Source organism: Peromyscus maniculatus, chromosome 10 (assembly GCF_049852395.1).
Source record: "Peromyscus maniculatus bairdii isolate BWxNUB_F1_BW_parent chromosome 10, HU_Pman_BW_mat_3.1, whole genome shotgun sequence".
In the NCBI taxonomy this organism is placed as follows: Eukaryota; Metazoa; Chordata; class Mammalia; order Rodentia; family Cricetidae; genus Peromyscus; species Peromyscus maniculatus.
Window position 1 is genome coordinate 86,923,261 of NC_134861.1, and position 13,660 is coordinate 86,936,920.

The 13,660-nt window shown below is 40.5% G+C and overlaps 1 protein-coding gene across 4 annotated transcripts in view; it reads left to right on the forward strand.

Annotated features, from left to right (window-relative positions):
• The window catches only part of Uso1 (USO1 vesicle transport factor), a 65,804-nt gene that overhangs the window by 18,058 nt on the left and 34,086 nt on the right, over positions 1–13,660 (forward strand). For all 4 annotated transcript variants that reach the window (XM_006993503.4, XM_006993502.4, XM_042257633.2 and 1 more), the window contains 4 exons: positions 8,486–8,586; positions 8,956–9,058; positions 9,157–9,212; positions 12,266–12,386. In XM_006993503.4, the coding sequence (XP_006993565.1) occupies positions 8,486–8,586; positions 8,956–9,058; positions 9,157–9,212; positions 12,266–12,386 (381 nt within the window). The remainder of the gene's footprint in view (positions 1–8,485; positions 8,587–8,955; positions 9,059–9,156; positions 9,213–12,265; positions 12,387–13,660) is intronic.

A 13,660-nucleotide genomic window follows, 5' to 3' on the forward strand; every position in this document is an offset into this window, starting at 1 on the left:
TCTATATATAAATTAACTAGGTTATGCCAATTTTGCTTTAAAGTTGAGTATATATATTTTATAGACTTGTTCATTGTTCATAGGTGTTTCTTTTTAAGTTCCTCTTGGAATCAACACAGTAAAGATCTACCCTTGGTCCTGAATAGTGTCACTAGGGTGAAGGCTCAGTGTGTGATCTGAGCCGTTTTGACAAGGTGGAGTGACATTTCTGTCCTTAAGTCAGGGACTCGCTATGCAGCCTGGACTAAGCCAAGCTCAGTCTCCCCCCTCAGCTTCCAGAGCATTAGGCTTACAGGCACCATCGCCTCTCACCTACGTCCTTCCTTCTTTTAAATGGTTTCTTTTCAGTGACCATACAAGGAATTAGATATTGTGACATTGCAAATAAACTGTGTTTTATCAGCTTCTCCTTCACTTCCCTCACCTCTCCCAGATCTGCTTGCTCTCTTTCTTTCTTTCTTTGGTGTGTTGTTGTTGTTGTTCTAGACAGGGTCTCACTGTGTAGCTCTGGCTGTCCTAGAAATTCACTATGTAGACCAGGCTGACCTCAAGATTCTCCTGCCTCTACCTCCCAAGTACTGATGTTACAGGCTGGGCCACCACCCTGCAGATCCTTTTTTCCTAAGCTTTTTCTCTCTTTGGGCTATAATTACGCGGTATACATGTTAGCCACACTGAGTTCAATAATCTCCTTTGGTTGTTGGTTGATCTCTGTATATGTTATACCCTTGTGCCTGTTGGGGGCTAGAAGCCAAGTTAAGGGATGTCTCTCCTGATACCTAAACCTTTCTTTTCCTAAGACTTTGTTAACTTATAAAGAGCAACCATTTATTAAATGTAGGGAGGTTTTTTTCTGGTGTTGTTGTTGTTTTAATTTTGTGTGTGTGTGTGTGTGTGTGTGTGTGTGTGTGTGTGTGTGTGTGTTGTCTATTTGATATGAGAAAATTCGGATCTGTTTGAAATCCACTCATTTCTTTGGTATGCCCTCCTTTTCCTTTTTATTTCAATATACTTGGATACTTAAAGTAAGATAGCTTGTCATTTACTTTGTTACTTCATGAAAGGCTTGGTTGAATGTCTGTACCTTGTTGTATAAATTGTAAAAAGATATTCAGTAAATAACATTTCATAGTGCTGCTAAGAACATTCCACATAGCCAGCTGCTGATTACTGTAAGACCTTAGTGGGTTTCTATTATTATAGAGGAAAGAACAGACATACTCATGTGTTTTATAATTCTAATTCATACCAATATATGACAAAACAGAAATTGTAAATAAATATTGACCTTGCACATAAACAGAAAAACATGTGCATGTTAACCCCACAGAGTACTGGTAGTATGAGTGTTTGGGATGATGTGTTGAATAGTCATGTTCCCATAGAATGAAAGACACTTTTTCTTAAGATTTTATTTCTCTGTGATACCTTGTTAGAAGTTTATTCATTTCTAAGGGGTAAAAATATTTAGTAAACAGTTTATTTATCTATGGAAAAAGAAGTTGAACACATAGCCACTTAAATATATACACAAGACTATTCTTGGAAGGAAAAGATATCTGCATCTCCTAGTTGTTTTTCAGATGAGAAAATTAAATGCAGCACACATTTTGTTGTTGTTTGGAGCAAGAGTCTCCCTATGTAGTCCTAGCTGTCCTGGAACTCACTTTGTAGACCAAACTGACTCCAAACTCACAGAGATCCTCCTGCCTCTGCCTCCCGAGTGCTGGGATGAAAGGCGTGTGCCACCACCACCTGGTGGAAATGCAACTTTTGAGTAAACAGTATCTATAATTTTTCTAGGGAATTTTCCTTCAGTTATGTGAGTAAATTTTTAAAAACTAGATACTGTTAAGAAATGTGTTCTTGAACTGTGTTATAGTGCCTTCTCTTTGATGCTTCATTGTGAGGTAATTCTCCAATGACCCCAAAACTCTATAGAGTTCTTTGTCTTGGGAATATTTTATAACCCTTTACTGATAAATCTGTCTCATAGTCCAAAAAAATACAGTATTTTCCAAGTGTCTTGGATGGTCCTCAGCTGTTTGACTTATATGATGGAATCTCATTTTCCAAGAGCTACAGCTGCTTACTTGACCTGCCCCTGTGTTTATTTATTTATTTATTTTTGTCTACCTTTTCAGATGATGTTGAAGGTAAAGGTTTGCATTTTCATATGCATGATGCTTTAAACATAAGACCTGGTAATATAAAAGGACACTATCAATTGCTGTTTCTTCTGGCTTCTAAAATGCTGACATTGGTTTCAGTGTGTCAGAACCTGTTATTAAAGGGGAATATTTAATATCTATCCACACCATGAAACAATTCTAGTGGATCTTTTAATAAATCAAAAATTTCCCCAGATAGTTCCATTTATTAAAATTTGTTTTGTATATACTTCCTGGAAAACAAATTATTTATAAGTAATATTTGAATATGTCTATACACGTATGCATACATATCTGCTTAGACTGAGTAAGCTAGAAAGCACTCAGTTCAGAGAATACATGTCTGTTGATTTTGTCCCTTTAAAGTGCCACATGCACAACTGTGCTCCAGTTACTGACCTTTTACAGTGCTTTCTAGAATTCACTGACACTTACTCTCTTGTGATCTGCTTGACTTCCAGTAACTTTTAACAGTTTTTTCTCATAAATAAAATAATCGTTTTCTTTTTATTTTGTTTAACTAATATTCCTAAATACTTTTTAGAATGAATGAAATATTATCTAAAGTAGATTTAAAATAACAGTTGCCAGTACCTAACAGAAAACTAACTTACTAAAATACTGTTTCTACCTTTTGTGGCATTTGAGTCTGTTGCTTGAAATCAGAAAATCCCATAGCTTGGCCTTGATTCTTGTCGGGCTGTTTGTGTGCAATATTACGGATCAGGAGCTGTTGCTTCTGTGACTGTTTCTCATGTTTGTGTGGAGCTTTAAAGAGTGCAGAGTCCTTTCCCATCAGTAGTTTACTTAATCCTCAGCGAAGCCCTCGAGGTACGTGTTCCTTCTCTTTCCTCAGATAACAAAAGGAAAGACCGGCCATCGTCACTCATACACTGTGACATGGTTAGCAGAAGAACAGTGACTTCTCTCGCACTGTCCTTCCTGGTTTTTAAATACTCCATGGATTTTTCAGATGAGTAAAGTGTGGCCAATTTACTTTTCAACTAGAACTTAGAATTGTGTAATTTACGTAACTGGTTGATAGAAAATTCAGATAAGCATTTAAGAATAGGCATACCTACTTAACTGTTGGGCCACAGTTATCAAAGATTACTTGGTGTTCTCACTTTGTTAGTTAGGACTTCTTTAGTTAGAACATCTCTTTTTCTTTTTTTTTTTTTCAGGGGGCGGGTGTGTGTGTGTGTGTGGATTTTTGAGATAGGGTCCTGTAATGTGGTCACTGCTGGCCTGGAACTCATTTTGTAGGCAGCCTGGCTTAGAACTTGCAGTGATCTTCTGTCTCTGCCTTCTGAGTGCTGAGATTACAGACCAGCATGTGCCACCATGTTCTGCTTTAGATCACCTCCATTTGTACAGCAGTTTTCTTCTCTAGAGTATAGATTGTGAACTTGGTATGGAGTTGCATTGAAAGGTCCCATGGTGTTTTTTAAACGGTTTTTACTTCTGGAAAGCATGCACCTATAAATACATTTTAAGAACAAACATATCTGTGTGTTTAGTTAAAGCTAATTATACAATTGTATAAATAGATCTGGAAAGTGGTGGTATATATATATATATATATATATATATATATATAAATATGGGGTCTGTATACACACACACACACACACACACATATATGGACTTAAGAACTAGTCTTTGATTTTACTCTTCTGTTTTAGGTTTTCTTTGCTTTAACAATGGATCACTTTTTTTTTCCCACTTACATTAAGGGATCACCTATTTTGACAGGTTAGAGGAAGTGTTGCACATAATATTTAAACTAAGATTAAAGAGATAAACTCAACTGTGGTATAAGTGTACCAGTGTGTCAAAATGGTTTGTCTCATGCCTTTGACTGTATGTAGAATAGATCTAATTTTGTTTTGTTTTGTTTTATTGATACAGGGTCTTTCTACATAGCTCTGGCTATCTTGGAACTTACTATGTAGATCAGGCTGGCCTTGAACTCATAGAGATCCACCTGCCTCTGCCTCCCAGAGTGTTGGGATTAAGTGTGCCCCACCACGACAAGTTAAATAAAATTTCTTATGGCTGTAGTTGTGATTTATAACTTTTAGATACGATTAATTTAATAGTTTTAACCATTTTACTTTATTATACCACTGAAAGCTTTGTGTACTATTGCTTAGCTAGTTTGAGGGCATTCCATTAAAGTTTGGAAGTGCTGGGGCTGGAGAGATGGCTCAGTGGTTAAGAGCATTGGCTGCTCTTCCAAAGGACCCCATCCCAGAGGAGCTTATACACCCTCTTCTTGCCTCTGCAGGCACTGATGCATGTAGTCCTCAGGCAAACATGCAGGGAAAACACACATGCACATAAAGTCAAAATAAATAAATCTTGGAGCTGGAAAAATGGCTCAGTGGTTAAGAGAACTGACTGCTCTTCCAGAGGACCTGGGTTCCATTCCCAGCACCCACATGGCAGCTCACAACTGTCTGTAACTCTAGTTTCAGGGAATCTGGTACCCTCTCACTGACATACATGCAGGCAAAATACCAGTGCATGCAAAAATAAATAAAACATTTTAAAAAATTAAAAAAAAATAAATCTTGGAAGTACTGCCTTAGAGCTGTGACTTTTTAAGATTGATGGTTATCCTGGTTGGTTTTGTCAAGTTGATACAAACCTAGACATATCTAGGAGAATGAACTTAATTGAGAAAATGTCTCCATGAGATTGGCCTGTAGGCAAGAATATAGGTGATTGGTATGGTTCTTGGTTGGTGGTTGATGTGGGAGGGCCCAGCCATTGTCAGTGGTGCCACCTCTGGGCAGGTGGTCCTGGAGTGCTTAAGACAGTGGTAGTACACTCCTTTAATCCCAGCACTCAGGAGGCAGAGGTCTCGTGAGTTCCTGTAAGTTTGAGAACTGGGCAGCAGTGGCACACGCCTTTAATCCCGGCACTCGGGAGGCAGAGGCAGGCAGATCTCTGTGAGTTCATGGCCAGCCTGGGTTAGAGAATGAGTTCCAGGAAAGGCACCGGAACTACACAGAGAAACCCTGTCTCGAAAAACCAAACATAATTAATTATTTAATTAAAAAGACGGCAGACTGAGCAAGCCATTAAATGGTGTTCTTCTGTGGCCTCTGCTTTAGTTCCTGCCCTGAGTCCCTGCCTTGGCTTATGTTCATGATGGACTACAATTTTAAGCTGAAATAAATCCCTTCCTCCCCAATTAATTTTGGTCATAGTGTTTTATCACAGCAGTAGAAACCGTAGTTCAAACAGTGGTCTTAGATCAGATTCTACCACACTATTTGAATTCAAAATGTATAGCCAAATTGATAATAAGCTACAGTATTTTATATGCTATAGTTACAGAATAAATCAAGGGTATTAGCTATTTCTTGATGGGTTATTCTCTCATGTTTGGTGCCAGCACTGAATTAACCCTTTTATTTGTTCTGCATTCCGAATGTGCACAAGGGTTTAAGAGTTGTCTTGTATAAAAAAGGTCCAAAGTTAGATCAATATTACATGCAGTGTTCCCCTCTGAGGCGCCACAGAATTTCCACGAGGATGATAAATGGTGAGAACCAGCTCAGCTCTTCTGTCAGGATACTTGTCTCCAGACTCTCGCTTCAGCAAATGCATGTTACAGTGCCCCATGTCCTTCCTATAGTTTGAAAAGCTTACCAAGGCTCCAAGTACAAGTTAATTATTTGTAATTACCTATATAGAACTATTTCAGTATTTAAAAAAACAACTGAGGGGCTGGAGAGATAGATGCTCAGGGGTTAAGAGCATTTGTGGTTTTGTAGAGGACCCAAATTTGGTTCTCAGCATTCACGTGGTGGTTCACAACCATCCATTATGATAGTTTCAAGGCACCAAGCACGTACGTGGTGCACATGCATGCACACAGGCAAAACACTCAGGCATGGAAATTAAGAGATAAATAAGTCTTTTTAAATTAACAAAAAAAAAACATTTTCTAGGATGGGCCCATGAAATCAGTATTTTTTTCCCTTCTTTAACAAGTTTACTTTTTATTTATTTATTTTTATTTTATGTGTATAGGTGTTTGATCTGCATGCCTGTCTGTATACCATTTGCATGCCTGGTACCTACAGAGGCCAGAAGAGGGCATAGGATCCCCTAGAACTGGAGTTACAGACAGTTATGAGTCAACATGTGGTTGCTGGGAACTGAATCCCGGTCCTCTGGGAGAGCAGCCGGTGCTCTTGACCTCTGAGCCACATCTACAGCCCCAGTATACAACTTCAGAGCCTTTCTCTTAGTGGGCACTGAGTTGCTTCTAGTTCAGAACTACTGAAATTTGATTTGATCCATGTTTATCAACCTTTTTTAATGATTTAGGCCTTTGTATATGTTATTCTGTTGCTGTAACAAACATCACGATCAAAAGCACTTGGGGAGGAAAGCGTTTATTTGGCTTTCACTTCTAGTCACAGTTTGTCACTGAAGGAAGTCTGAGCAGAAACCGTGGAAGAATACTGCTTACTGGTTCCGGCTTGTGGTTAGCTTTTTAAATAGAGCCCGGGACCACCTGCTCAGGGACAATGCCAACCACAGTGGGCTGAGTGGCAGCCCTAAGCTGCTCTCTGTGACACCTGCCCTCAACCCCGACTCCCATCTTTCATCTACCTTGCCTTCAAAACCAGTACCATGAAGGACCATGCTATGCTCTTGTCAGCTTGAGATACAGGCTTGGCCCCCTTGGACCACAGCTTCTGAGTACTGACCTAAGGAAATACTTTCCTGTTGTCTCAATGAAGCAGAGAGTATTTCACCTCAGGGAAGCTGATCTCCTGTCAGTCACAGCTGACCTTCAGCCCCAGCAGACCAGCATCCCATTGCCCCGGGAAGCACAGTGGTTCTGATCCCTTGATAGTCATAGCCGATTCTTCAGCCCCAGCGGATCATTACACACACAGTCCTCTCTGGGGGGATATTTTTATTCTATCTGAATGAATATTTCGCCTGCATGATTGTACACCTAATGCTCACAGAGGTGAGAAGAGGACATTGGATCCCCTGGAACTTGGCATCTGGAGTTATGGACAGTTGTGAGCCACCATGTGGGTGCTGGGAACCGAACCCAGGCCCTCTGCTACAGCAGCAAGTGCTCCAAACTGCGAGTACTCTTGGTGCCTGTAGATTCTTAGTGCACACTGTCACAAACCATCTCCCCTCTGAGACCGCACAGGCCTGCGTTGTCTGCCTTTCTTTCAGCATCCGGATCTTTCAGGCTCCCACAAGAAGGAATGGCTTGTTAAGAACTGGACGACTTTTCCACTCCAAAATTCCAAAGCCCCCCCAGTCCTCTAACAAACCAGTCCAAGGCAGGAAAGCACGTGCTTGGGTTTATTACGATACCCAACTCCTCGTACTTACTTTTGTTCTAGTTGCATTCAGTTGCTGTGACAAACTCAAGGCCACCATCCTGCCTCAGCCTCACGAGTGCTGGGATTGCAGGCATGCACTACCACTCATTAGTCATTTTATACTAAATACTGTAAAGAAATTCTCTGTTAAATTCTGCTTTTATTGCCAAATACTTTTCTAGGTTCTATATGAAAACAGTACTGGATGATCTGAAGATGATTGGTTTAATTTATAATTAAATTACACTGACAAGTAAAAATCAGCAATGAATACTGTTTTGAGATATACTGATTTGGAGATATAATTTATGTAAAATAAAATTTGCTCATAGAAGTTGTATAGTCTTAACCAGGCAGTGGTGGTGCACGCCTTTAATCCCAGCACTTGAGAGACAGAGGCAGGTGGATCTCTGTGAGTTCGAGGCCAGCCTGGGCTACAGAGAGATCCAGGACAGGCACCAAAACTACACAGAGAAACCCTGTCTTGAAAAACCAAAAAAAAAAAAAAAAAAAAAAAAAAAGGAAGATGTTGTATAGTCTTATAAGTTTAGACAAAAAAAAAATTGAGTAGTGTGTGATGGGATTTGGCCCTGTGGTTAAGTGCTTGCCTGCCATAATCAAAGCCCTGGGTCCAAACCCCAGCACTAAAAAAAAAAAAAAAATTGTAGAACCACTACCACATTGAAGACAGACTATTTCTGTCACCCTAAATGATTCCTCCTAGTTAAAGTCTAACCTGATGTCTTTGAGGAGGAGGAGGAGGAGCTATAAAGTGAGTTTACAAATAGTTTTCACTCTTAATTGTATAGCTGATAGCAGCCATACTGTTGAATTATTTACATTCCAGAAAAATTGCCATTTCTGTTTAACTCTTCAGTGAGAGGATACTTTCACATAGCAGCATGTTGAAGTACTTTGTTTTTTTGAATCTTCTTACAGAAGAAAATTCTACAAGACCAAGTGAGGATTTGGGAAGCCAGTTTACAGAAATTTTCATTAAGCAGCCAGAAAATGTCACTCTCCTGTTATCTTTGTTGGAGGTAAATAGAGAACCTTGACATTCTGTCGTGTTGCCTCGTGGGTGTTCCTGAGGAAGTAGTATGCAGCACATACTTTAAAAGGAGTAGAGTTCGTTGTATCATGCTTTTTGAATGCATGTGAGAGATCCACACTCATGCTATAGGAAATATGTAATCTGTTATAATGATATATGCATCTTATTTCTAGTTTTACAAAGTATTGTCAGTATTAACATTGTAGTTGATTTAATCAATTAACATTAATTCATTTTTAAAGTTCACTGAAATTCTATTTTTCACTTGTAGTTTCTCATTGCACTATTAGTTGAAAATGTTTTCTTTGAAAATAGGAGTTGAAGTTGTTAAACCGTTGAAATTCTTCCATTGCAGGAGTTTGATTTCCATGTCCGTTGGCCTGGTGTGAGACTGCTGACTTCTCTTTTAAAACAGCTGGGGCCTCCGGTGCAGCAGATTGTCTTAGTCAGTCCCATGGGTGAGTGACTTCTCCTGTGAGGGAAAGTGACTCAAGTGTACCTGAGTAAATTGTAATTTTTTAGTCTGCCTGTATTTTCTCATGGTTCTGTGTTCTAGGTGTTTCAAGACTAATGGACCTACTGGCAGATTCCAGAGAAATTATACGTAACGATGTAAGTTCAGTGTGGGAGAGGGGGCATATGATGCTTATTTTTTCTCTTTGCAAATAACATCTTTGTTTTCCCTTATGAGTTAAAAAAAGTTAGTTTTGGAAAATTGGGGTGATGGCCAATCATGTAGACCTTTTAAACTTACATTGTTTTGTTTGTTTGTTTTTGTTTTGTCTTCTGCCTAGCTAGAATTTAGAGTTATACAAGCCATGCTGCTGTTCAGATTTACTGCTTGCATATGTTTAAGCTTTCTTCTATGGTCTTCTGAGATGTTGACATAGAATTTCACCTCAGAAATTGTCTGTCCTCCTACAGAGTAGAGAGCCATTCTGAGACATTAAATGGTGTAAGTTTACAAACTGTTGCACTTGGCTTCCTCAGTCTACTTCACTGAATGTGTGTCCAGAGGATTTTCATTGATAACCTCTTTAACTCTGGAGTGCAACTATTGTGTAGTATTTTCCACTCTGCTGTGTCCTTTGATATTTTCACATGATTTTGAATTTTGTAACAGCTTAATGCAAAGCAGAAATAGGACTAAGCCAAACCCCTGACTTGTGTCCATGTGAAATGTGAGATAAATAGATTTTAAACTTAATATTTAAAATTTTGTTGTAGTGAGGCTAGAGATGGCTCCGCAGTTAAGAGCACTTGCTGCTTTTAGGTAGGATTCAGGTTCAGTTCCTAGCACCAGATGGCAGCTCACATGCATCTGTAACCCCAGTTCCAGGGCATTCAACACCTCTGCAGGTACCACTCATGTACATGGTACATATGCATAGAGTCAGACAAGCACTCACACATAAAATAAAAATACAAATTTTGTAGTATGTATGGCAAGGCAGTATTATAGGAAGTAAAATGCTCTAATAATGTAACTTACAAGAAATCAATCTTTATTCTTCAGTATTTAATAGTTTTATTTGTTTGTTTGTCTTGAGACAGAATCTCAATCTGTAGCCCAGGCTGGGCTTAAAATTTGAGCCTGCTTTATGCATGCTAGCATTACAGACATACGTCCCTGTACCTGATTTACATGTTATTTATTTTTTTTAGAACTGTCTTATTAAGTGAACATCCATCTAGTAGGGATAATTTGGGTTGTTTTTCCATAATTAAAATATGACTATAGGGGCTAAAGATATGGCTCCATAATTAAGAGGACCAGGGTCTGGTTCTCAGGCCCCCCATCAATAGGTTCATCATACCTGTAACTCTGGTTCCAGTGAGTTAGATGCTGTCTTCTGGCTTCCACAGGCACTTGTGTGATGTGCTGCAGATACAGACATGCAGGCACATACATATGTATTCACATAGGTACATTTTTAAATTAAATAAAATACTACTGTGTACCTTAATCTCAACGTTTCTTTTCAGCCCCCAGTTTAAGAGGCTGCTGAACCATCAAATGGAATTCTCTTTCCCTAAGTCTTGGTTCATGTCATCAGAATTTGTTTTGATTTTTCATATATAAAATTGCTTTTTAACAGATGCCTACCTTGGCAACTCTTTCTTCTTCTTCTTCTTCTTCTTCTTCTTCTTCTTCTTCTTCTTCTTCTTCTTCTTCTTCTTTCTTCTTCTTTCTTCTTCTTTCTTCTTCTTTCTTCTTTCTTCTTTTTTTTGGTTTTTCGAGACAGGCTTTCTCTGTGTAGCTTTGCGCCTTTCCTGGATCTCACTCTGTAGACCAGGCTGGCCTCAAACTCACAGAGATCCGCCTGCCTCTGCCTCCCAAGAGTGCTGAGATTAAAGGCCCTGTCCAACCATGCTATGTTTTCTATCTCTCTCACCATGTGGCCACCTAGGGACTCACAGGGACTTGCTGTGTAATACTGAAATAAAAAATGGGTAATAAGGCTGGAGAGACGGCTCGTCAGTTCAAAATACCGGCTGCTCTTCAGAGGACCTGGGTTCAATTCCCAGCACCCACATGCCAGCTCATAACTGTCTGTCACTCCAGTTCCAAGGGGTCCTGTGCCCTCTTATGGCCTCAATTGGCACTGGACATGCAAGTGGTGTGCAGGCATACATGCAGGCAAAACACCCATACACAAAAAGAAATGAGTAATAAGCGGCAACATAATTTGTTTAATGGCGACAAAGTCTATAAACTTACACAGCTTAATAAGCTGGAAAAAAAAAAGAGCAAAGACTTAAACTTTCCTTTGTCAGTTCTATAACTTTGACATCCAGCAGTTAGGTCTTACCCACACTGACTGGAGATTTGAAATGTATTAACAGGGTCATGATTACCATGATCCACTGTGGAACCTTCCTTATGCCCTTGGCCCAGACAGCTTTGTTGATCCGGATCAATACACACATCTGGAGTTCCCATGTGCTCACCTGGAGCCCCACCTCCTCCAGGACAAATTCTGCATTTCTTTGAGTGCCTGAGGGCGTGCTATTGAAGCCCGTGCCATGGCTGTGCTTGTGAATGTTGACGTGCGTTCCTGGATAACCACTTCGTTGGTGGAGAACAGCCATTCTTTCCACCCCAAGTCGGGAAGGATGGGCACAAAGGACTGTGGGAGGAAAAGCCATACCTCAAGTAACTGTAAACTTTGTGCAGGGCATTCTATTCGTGAGGCATGACTTTTCATTTCTTCTGTTGATTTAAAATCAAATTGTGAGAATTTGGGGCCAGGTATTTGCAAGAATTCCTGAACCCTGTAGAAGTTCTGTTAGAATGTGGTGGTATTTGATTTTTTTTTAATATTATTATTATTATAATAAAAGAGTAGGTCTGGGGATAATCACTCTTAGCTTATGGAAACTGCATGGTGATGGATGAATATGAAGTAATTGTGTTTTTATCATATACAGTAAAAAGAAGCCTTAGATGTGAACTCTTACCAAGGCCCCGTCCCTCTATGACCTGTGACCTTCAGAAAAGCAAATTGTTGAACTGCCTCTGCCCTCTGTGTCCTTTTGTAGAGAGAGTGACGTAGTTGGACTTGTAAAATCCTCAGTAGTATAGGGTTCTGTGATTTTAAAGTAATTTTTAGGTGTCCAGTAAAGTTGGTCCTCGACTGAATGCCATCTCTCTCCTCCATAAGGGCGTCTTACTGCTGCAGGCACTAACGAGGAGCAATGGAGCGATCCAGAAAATTGTCGCTTTTGAAAACGCTTTTGAGAGGCTGCTGGACATCATCACAGAGGAGGGGAACAGTGACGGAGGTAAGAGGAGAGCGTGTGGCGACTGCTTGTACTCGCTCACCTCGGGGTAGTCACTGTGGTTTTACAGCAGTACCTACTAGACATGATTGCAACCGTTCCCAGGGCGCAGGCCTTGAAAGTCAGTGAGACAGGAGTCCTTAGCAGATTATCTCTTGAAGAGAAGAAACGAAGCTCTCTGAACATTTAAGCTAGGTAGGGAAGAAAGACTAGAGTCTATCTGCATTGTAAGTACACCATGTGAAAAGCACAGATGAGCACATTCACGTCTTCTGTTTATTGAAATACAACCAACTCCCAAGACATTGTAGTTTCAGAAGCAGCAACTTGCAGGTACTCCCACTTTGCCAACACGGGTTCTTCTATAGACATCCTAATTCCTAAGACTAATTCACGGGTCATACAGAGTTAGGAGGCTTCAGAAGCCAGGGAAGCTGCTAGAACATGAAGCCTGTATGACTGTGATAATGAACCAACTCAGCTTCTCACAAAACTGGAGCAGTTGCAGTGGCTGGTGTTCACTTTAGAGTCGAAATACAGGGTCCGAGTTGAGCTGCAGGAGCCGTGTGGAAGGCTTGGCTCTAGAGGTACAAAGGACAGATGAGTGGACAGCAGTTTCAGACAGCAGGACAAACAAGGGACAACTACAGAGGACCCTGTCAACAGCAGGTACCAAGTAGACTTGAAGGCCCTGGGACAGTTGGGAGTCCTCTGTCTGCTCGTCCTTGAGGCACAGGTGACAAATGAATGGGGCCACCACTGTCCAAGTGCTGAGTGTCCTCTGTCTGCTTGTCCTTGAGGCACAGACTGGGTGGTCAGGTGACAAATGAGTGGGGTCACCACTGTCCAACTGCTGAGTGTCCTCTGCTCTACGGGGAATCGAAAGAGGGACTTATACCCTTCCTTGGTTTGGTGTGCTGACAAGGTCTTTCTTTAAAAAATGTTGGTGTGTGGGGCTGGAGAGATGGCTCAGAGGTTAAGAGCACTGGCTGCTTTCCCAGAGGTCCTGAGTTCAATTCCCAGCAACCACATGGTGGCTCACAACCATCCGTAATGAGATCTGGTGCCCTCCTCTGGCCTGCAGGCATACATGCTGTATACACAATAAATAAATAAATCTTTTTAAAAAATTGTGTGCGGTGCAGTTGGTAGTGGAGGAGGGGCTGTGTCTGTGTGAAGGTTAGAGGACAACTTTGTGGAGTAGTTTCTCTTCTTGCAGCTTTAGGAGGGATCAGCGATAAACACAGGCTCCAGGCATGGCAAGCACTTGTACCCAC